This window comes from Otolemur garnettii, unplaced genomic scaffold, assembly GCF_000181295.1.
Source record: "Otolemur garnettii isolate 467f Iridium unplaced genomic scaffold, OtoGar3 scaffold00152, whole genome shotgun sequence".
Lineage (NCBI taxonomy): Eukaryota > Metazoa > Chordata > Mammalia > Primates > Galagidae > Otolemur > Otolemur garnettii.
In genome coordinates, this window is record NW_003852547.1 from 2542255 (window position 1) to 2550087 (window position 7833).

The following is a 7833-nucleotide window of genomic DNA, read 5'->3' on the forward strand; positions in this document are numbered from 1 at the left end:
GAACCCACCACCTTAGGTGTATGTGGCTGGCGCCTTAGCCGCTTGAGCCACAGGCGCCGAGCCAGGGACTTGTTTTCGACACAAGTGGAAAGACTAGTGCCTCCTCTGCTAACATGGAGTAGGGCGGGGCCAGAATGGATGAGGGAGGGAGAGCCCCTCCTGTGAGACATATATACCCCTCCTGTGAGATACATATAGGGAGGGAGCCAGGGGGACAGAGATCTGGAAAGGTCACTGAGACCCAGACAAAGGGGAACAGAGCCCAGGCAGGGAGTGGGGATGAGACCTGCCAGAGACTTGGCAGAGATCTGGAGGTGTAAGGACCTACTGCTAAACTTTGGAAGTGTGGGGAGACCCCCCAAAGCACCCCCAATGGTGCCATCCATGCTGAGTTCACCCAGGCCCCTGTGGCCCCAGCTGCCCCAACCCTCTCCCTCCCTGTGGCTGCCCCACAGGGACCAGAACAAGTACAAAGAAGCCACAGATCTTCTTCATGATGCCCTGCAGATCCGGGAGCAGACACTGGGCCCAGAGCACCCCGCGGTGAGTGGGCCCCAGGGAGATAGGAGGGACTGTGGGGCTGTGCCTGACCCTAATCTGGACCTTCCTTTCCCTACAGGTGGCTGCCACCCTCAACAACCTGGCGGTCCTCTATGGGAAGCGTGGGCGTTACCGGGAGGCAGAGCCCCTGTGCCAGCGGGCCCTGGAGATCCGTGAGAAGGTCCCAACCCCATCCCTCCTTGTCCTAAGTGGCCTTTCCCATTGATCCTGGAGCACTTATATTTCGACCCTAAGCCTGGGGTGCCTCCATGCATTCCTGTGACTTCTGGTGCCCCTTGCATTTGCTATCATGAGGCTCCATTTTGAGGCTAGATCTTTGAGGTAGATCATCATGATCTACCACTGTGGCCCTCTGTCATCTTCCAGTCTGACTGACCTCTTATAATGTCCTCCACTCCCACATGGCCACCAGCACAATTCCAGCACTTGATCTATCCATTTGGCCCCATAACCCCCAAGTTTCTGAACCAAGACTTCTAACCTTGGTAATCCCCCAGTTTAAGTGTACAATTTGGGCCTTCCAGCCCCCAACATCATGAACCCCTCCACTCTGATCCTATAATCACTGTGACCCCAACTACGGCAGTGATGTTATGTGGCCCATCAATTCTATATGACCTCACTGACTTGTGACCCCTGACCCCCAGGTCCTAGGTGCTGACCACCCAGATGTGGCCAAGCAGCTCAACAACCTGGCCCTGCTGTGCCAAAACCAGGGCAAGTTTGAGGATGTGGAACGGTACTATGCCCGCGCCCTGAGCATTTATGAGGCCCTAGGAGGGCCCCATGACCCCAATGTGGCCAAGACTAAGAATAACCTGGTAAGACCCTTTGGGGCTCAGGGAAGGCTGACACCCTTGCCCCAGGGGGACCCCCCCATTGGCTGGGAACAGGATGAATGCTGAGGGTGGAGCATTGCAAGGCCAAGAGCCCCCCTCTGCCAGGCCCTTGGGGAAGGTGTTCTACCACACCCCACCTCCCAGCTGTCCTAACCATGAGGTCACTGAGCACAGAGAACATGGAAACATCAGGAAACACACAAGCCCATGGCAGCTAGAGAGCAGTTCCACTGAAAGGAAGCAGACAAGACTAGCCAGGGTCGTGTGGCATTATTAGCTATTTATTGAGCTTATGATGGGCAAGTCCCTGCTTAGCCTTGTTCTGTGCCACCTCGTTTTTACAATGACCCTGTGAGGTAGGAACTACTGTCACCCCATTGTGCACATGAGGAGACTGAGGCACAAAAGGGTGGTGTCACTGGCCTAAGGTAGGAACAGGAAACAGGCTCAGGGACAGGCAGAAGTAGGGCTGGGGTCCCAACCTACTCTGTTCCAGGATAAGGTTTTACACAGGGGAGAGTTGGGTCTGTACTTTAGAAAGGAGGACAGAGTGCTGTTTTGGGGACTGGAGGAACTTGGGGTCCTAAGTTCCTAGACTAGGGCAAGATCACTTAAGACATGCCCTCCCTGTAGGCCTCAGCCTACCTGAAACAGAACAAGTACCAGCAAGCAGAAGAGCTGTACAAGGAAATCCTCAGCAGAGAGGACCTGCCTGCCCCTCTTGGTGAGCCCCAGCCGCTGCCCTCCCTCCTAAGTTCCTTCTCAATGTCCCCACTTCAGTGTCCTCATCTGTTCTCCTAGGAGGCCCCAACACAGCTGGTCATGTAGAACAACAGGTGAGAAGGGGTATTGCTTCAGCTCTTGGGGCAGTGATGGGGACTGGATGGGTTCAGGACTGATCAGTGTCCCCATGCTCTCCCCAGACCCTTCGTCGCAGCAGCTCATTCTCCAAGCTTCGCGAGTCTATCCGGCGTGGAAGTGAGAAGCTAGTCTCCCGTTTCCGAGGCGAGGGGGTGTCAGGGGCAGCCGGGTGAGTGTCAGATCTGGTCAGCAAAGAACCCTAACATGGGCAGATTACACAGCCCACTACTCCCTGCCTTGATCAAGAACCTTCCATGGCTCCCACTTCCCATGGCACACAGAGATCAAATTCTGTGCTGGAAAGGTCCTTTCCAGAGTGGGAGTTAGACATTCCTGGATTCATTCATTCCCTCCCTGGCCCCCTCTTTTGCAGAATGAAGAGAGCCATGTCACTCAACATGCTGAACACAGATGGCCCAAGGATCATTGGGACTCGGGTAAGAGGGACACCTTGGTCAAGGATGGAATGGGGCCCATGAAGGCAGGGCAGCCAGGCTGGCATTAGGAGTCAGGAGAAGGAGCTGGTGTTGGAAGAGACCCCAGGACAGGATAATGGATGGGGTAGAGGCAGGGGGATAGAGAAATTGATGTCAGGTTGGGCCACAGTGGCAACTCTGACAGAGCTGTGCCTGCTTCTCACCTACCCTCCAATATCCCCAGTTTCCCAACCGACGCCTGGGAGAGGCCCCTCGGACCCTCAGCACCAGCACCCAGGACCTGAGCCCCCACTAAAGTTACCTGGACCATGTAGGCCACAGCTTCTCAGGAAGATTGGGTGGGGTTCTGCTGTCTCCTTGACTCCCCCAACCTCTTGGGGGTACCCATGGATGGGGCTTCCTGCCACCCTCCCCTGTGATTAAAGGCTGTAGGTTTGACACTGAGGAACAACTGCCTGAGGTTTCCTGCGAAGACATTCACGGGTCTCAGACAACCCCAGCCCTTGGGACCTAGGGCCAGGCACAACTCAGTCACCAGAACACCTTTTATGGCCCTGGCCTGCCCCCATGCTCATAGCTGCTGAGCAATCTGCTCTATCCTCTGCAGAGTCTCTTCTGACTCCAGTTGCTCCAGGCTGAGCAGAGATAGGCCCAGCTGATCCTCCTGGGGGAAAGAAGGGACAGAAAGAAGGAGTCACACAAGGGCAGGAGACCAAGACAGCTGCTACACTTCCCCTAGTGCCCCTGACAGGGACATGGGGTCCAATAATCGAGGGCCAGTAGGGACAAGAGGACTTTGGGACAGGATGTTTGAATTTGGAAACATCCGTATGATCCAGAGTGTGCTGTCCTTGAACAAGCTGGAGGGAGGGAGGGAGCCAGAGTGTCGTGCCCAAGAAGGATCAGCTTTCCCAAAGCCAGCAAAAGCCTCTCCAGAAAGTGTCCGATGCCTCCTCACCCCAAATTCTCTCACCCTTCCTCCTCTGGGCTGCCCAAGCAACTGCATGGATAACTGTAGCCACCCACTGGCATCCGTGGCCCCTTTCACGCCCCACTCCAGGGCCTGACTCATGGTGGCACAATAAACTGGTTGAGGGCAGGCTAGCTGGAGAGTGGGGAGAAATCTAAGGGACCTTCCTGGAGGAGGCAGCCTGGGAGGGTGAAGGGAAGTAGGTGCAAGGCTCACCCGATGGAACGGCTGTGCCATCTGCCTCAGAAAGTACTTGGCGACCTGGACCCCCTCATCAACAGTCAGGTTGAGGTTGGCATCTGTGAGGTGCTCTTGGATCCAGCGGGGCAGCTTCCCCCGCTTGTCCACCCGGGCAAACCGCTTTGACCAGAATGGGGGGAAAAGGTGTCACTTGAGGGAACCCAGGCCACTGCCCCATCTGGAAAACACAGGGGGAAAACAGACTGGTTCTCAGAGATTGAGGTGGGGGCACAGGGGCCCCCTAAAGGCGCACCTTGTCAGCAAAAACCATAAGGCCATAGTCTGTCTTGCCCCTGATGGCACGGCCCACACACTGGGCTGCGTGGCGCATGGCGTCAAAGGTGAGGAAGTCATTCTCTCTGATCTGGAACTGGTCCCGAAGGTACTCCAGCCGGGCCTGCAGGGGAGGAGGAGTTAGGGAAATGGAGGAGTTTCCCTTCCTGGTATGCCTGTCCCTTCCAGAAACAACTGTTCCACATACCACAAAAGGGAGAAAGAAGGCCCCAACACCCTAACTTCAATCTGTTTCTTGGACTCCCCGAGCCGAGGTGCTGCTCACCTTTAGAATGCGGCTCTGCGTGTAGACGTAGGGGACGCCAAACATGATGACCGCCCGCCCGTAGTGGTGCACTAGGTGGGCAGAGGGAGAGACGGAGGTCTGGCTGGTCACATGCTAAATTGGGAGAGAGGGTGCTCCCACAGGGTGCCCATGGGCAGAGGGCAGGGGAGGCCTCAGCATGCCCAGCTGTGGGTGGGTGGTCCCCCAAGGGAGCAGGCAGCATGGTAGGCATTGCTCCACAGAGTTCCATGCAGGTGCTTGAGGAGGGGGAGCCTGGTCCACTCACCAAAGTCAATTCCCTCAGACACTTTGCCCCGAGCCACTGACAACAGGATGGCCCCACGTCCATTCTCACAGGCCTGGGGAGGACAGGCCAAGATACATGCTATGTCACTCAGAGCTGCCCCCTCAGCCCTGCCCTTCTCCCCACTGGTCTCCTAGCAACCCCCACACCCACCTCCTGGTACTTTTCCAGGGCGACACTGGTCTCAGCCCCATCTTGGGTCTCAATAAACAGCAGCTTATTCCTCTGGATGTTTTCAAGGATGCCCTAAGAAGGACACCAGGGGGTCAGGGTTGGGGTTGGCTGAAGGTAGATCCAGGGAACAACTATCCTGGTTACAATTCTGCCACAGACTCCTGAACAAGAACCAGTTTCTCCCTTTGGGCCTCTGCTTGTCCTTCTTGAGACATGGGAGGTAAGGGGTGGATTGACCAAGTTCACTTCTTTTGTGATTCAGGTGGGAAGCCAATTACTACCAGATAAGTAAGGCAGGCATGTGGTCAATCAGGACAGCAACTGGTGGAGGGACTGACTGTGGCCTAGGCAGCAGCTGACCTGAGACTTCAGATAGGACACTGTAATAGAAACAGTGTGGGTGTTAGGACAGAGACACAGACCAGTAGGACAGAACAGAGAGGGTCCAGAAACACCTTGCACACATAGTTACATGTGCAATTCAGTGGAGAGCGCTCTTTCCAGTAAATGCTACTGGAGCAAGTGAATTCCACATTGGGGAAAAAAAGGAACCTTGACCCCTACCATGTAGGTAGGGGTATGTAAAGATGTAAAGATGTAAAGATGATTTGAGGTACCTCATAGATTTAGATATGAAAACTAAAACCACAAAGCTTCAAGAAAGAAACATAGGAGCCTGACTCAGTGCCTGTGGCTCAAGCAGCTAAGGCACCAGCCACATACACCTGAGCTGGCAGATTTGAATCCAGTCCAGGCTCACCAAACAACAATTATGGCTGCAACTAAAAAACAGCCAGGCGTTGTGGCAGGTGCCTGTAGTCCCAGCTACTTGGGAGGTGGAGGCAGGAGAATCGCTTGAGCCCAGGACTTGGAGGTTGCTGTGAGCTGTGATGCTACAGCACTCTACTCAGGGCGACAGCTTGAGACTCTGTCTCAAAAAGAAAAGAAAAGAAACATAGGAACCTATCTATGACATTGGGATAGGAAAGGCTCTCTTAAATAGGACACAAAAGACACCCAGGGTGTGAGGATCAAGCAGTCAGCAGCCATCTTTCTACTATGTGGAAAAGACCAACATCTTGGCTGTGAGGGATGAGGTTCCCACCCCCACCATTCCCTGATAACTTGGATTAACCAAATTGACTCATCTCACCTTAGAGAAGGGCTTGCTTTAACCTACTCCTGAGAGCTGGGCTGTGCTCAGAGGCAAAAAGCACAGAGCAGTCCTCTCTCCCAACCACATCCTGCCTGCCACCCAGTGCCTAGCTGTGGTGGTGAGCCCTGTTTCCAGAATGTCCCAAGACCTTTGCACCCACTTCCCAGAAGGAGCTCCTATAGACTCTTGAGGCTTTGCCCAGGTTTCAGGCTAGCCTTAATTTTCCAGAACCTGCCTCTAACAGCCATATATACCCACTGGGCTATATATGCTAGAAGGATACAGGCAGGGATGGGCAAGAAGCCCAGAAGGTGTGAGTGTGGTAACCTCTGCAGTGGGGTTCGCGTTTTAGGGTAGAGCCCAAGAGGCTGCTGAGGTCTGAGCTCTTAACCTGATGTGATAGAGGCAGAGCTCCAGGCTGCATGCTGTCTATGCCACACACTGCCCAGACATACTAATGTGATACATGACACCACTGCAAACACAAGAGGAATGAAGCCAGCACGCAGGTACAGCTCCAAGAGCTGAAAGACCTTTCCAGAGAATGGGTGGCCACGGTGGCTGGGCCTACCTGCTCATACCAAGAGGCCACAGTGCTCTCCATGTACTGGTAACTGGTGAAGAAGGCCACAATGCCATCAGGGACCACTGCAGACATCTCCAGCAGAAGGTTTCCATAGTTCCGGATCACCGCTGTGAGAGGTCAGAGGTTGGACTCTCTTTTGGCCTGGGTCCTCCTCTCCTCACCATCTTTAACTTGGGGTTCCCAGAAGCCCCACTGAAGTCACCTGTAGAGCTATTCACGCATACTCCATTTCTCCTTCCAGGCCCCTATCTTCTTGCCTCCTATCCCCTGAAGCAGGCAAGGTCATATGATTTTCCATGGCCAATGAAATTAGTACCAAAGTGACCATGTGCACAATTCACCATGATCACTCTTGTCACATCACACTGATGTGCCTGATGATAGAGGTGCCCAAGTGAGGAGACACAGAGTAGGCCCCCTGGACATATGCTATGGGCAAAAAGTAACCTCTGTGTTAAGGGACTGAGATTGGGGAATATTTGTTACAGCAGCAGGACTTAGCCCATCTGACTGATACACCTCCCCTCTCCAAACCCATGGAAACCAACCCCATAGGCAGCATACCAATATCTTCCCGGCTCTCAAATTTGGAGCTGATAGCCACCTGGTCATTGCCACGGCCAATGATCTGAAGTGAGCAACAGAGGTCATCATAAGTATAATCAGAGCAGCTACAACTGCTGATGTGTGAGTGCTAAACACCTGCTAGTGCTGTTCTAAGCTTTTTATAAACACAATGTCATTAATGACTCCTCAGCTACTCGGTTATCTGCACAGCAAGGACAAATGACTTGGGCTCAAAGAAGGTGAGTCACTTGACCAAGGTCACACAGCAAATAAATGACAGAGAAGGAATTGAGTCTGACCATACTTCTAACCAGCAGCTACCCTCCAGCCCCAGCCTCCAGGCCAGTCAGCTGCAGGAGGACACTTCTCCCTACCACAGTGTATATCCCCCCATGACCCTCACAAAACCACCATGTGGTCATTACCAGTTCACAACCTCTGAGGGCAATTCCAAAAGCCAAAAAACCTCTGAAAACTCCAATCTTTTTTTTTTTTTTTAATAGAGACAGAGTCTCACTTTGTTGCCCTTGGTAGAGTGCTGTACCATCACAACTCACAGCAACCTCCAGCTCTTGGGCT

General features: G+C 53.7%; 2 protein-coding genes across 3 annotated transcripts in view; one reads left to right on the forward strand and one right to left on the reverse strand.

The window, feature by feature from the left end:
• Positions 1-3106, forward strand: part of KLC3 (kinesin light chain 3) — a 9202-nt gene extending 6096 nt beyond the window's left edge. The window contains exons 6-13 of the mRNA XM_012811200.2: positions 456-543; positions 620-721; positions 1209-1382; positions 2034-2124; positions 2202-2219; positions 2304-2430; positions 2635-2698; positions 2922-3106. Coding sequence (XP_012666654.1) covers positions 456-543; positions 620-721; positions 1209-1382; positions 2034-2124; positions 2202-2219; positions 2304-2430; positions 2635-2698; positions 2922-2993 — 736 coding nt within the window. The 3' untranslated portion in view covers positions 2994-3106. The remainder of the gene's footprint in view (positions 1-455; positions 544-619; positions 722-1208; positions 1383-2033; positions 2125-2201; positions 2220-2303; positions 2431-2634; positions 2699-2921) is intronic.
• A 121-nt stretch (positions 3107-3227) lies between these two features.
• Positions 3228-7833, reverse strand: part of ERCC2 (ERCC excision repair 2, TFIIH core complex helicase subunit) — a 17645-nt gene continuing 13039 nt past the window's right edge. For both annotated transcript variants that reach the window (XM_003799508.3, XM_023518938.1), the window contains 8 exons: positions 7252-7315; positions 6673-6794; positions 4925-5017; positions 4754-4826; positions 4468-4538; positions 4162-4305; positions 3885-4028; positions 3228-3362 (listed from right to left, as the gene is read on the reverse strand). In XM_003799508.3, the coding sequence (XP_003799556.1) occupies positions 3270-3362; positions 3885-4028; positions 4162-4305; positions 4468-4538; positions 4754-4826; positions 4925-5017; positions 6673-6794; positions 7252-7315 (804 nt within the window). In that variant the 3' untranslated portion in view covers positions 3228-3269. The remainder of the gene's footprint in view (positions 3363-3884; positions 4029-4161; positions 4306-4467; positions 4539-4753; positions 4827-4924; positions 5018-6672; positions 6795-7251; positions 7316-7833) is intronic.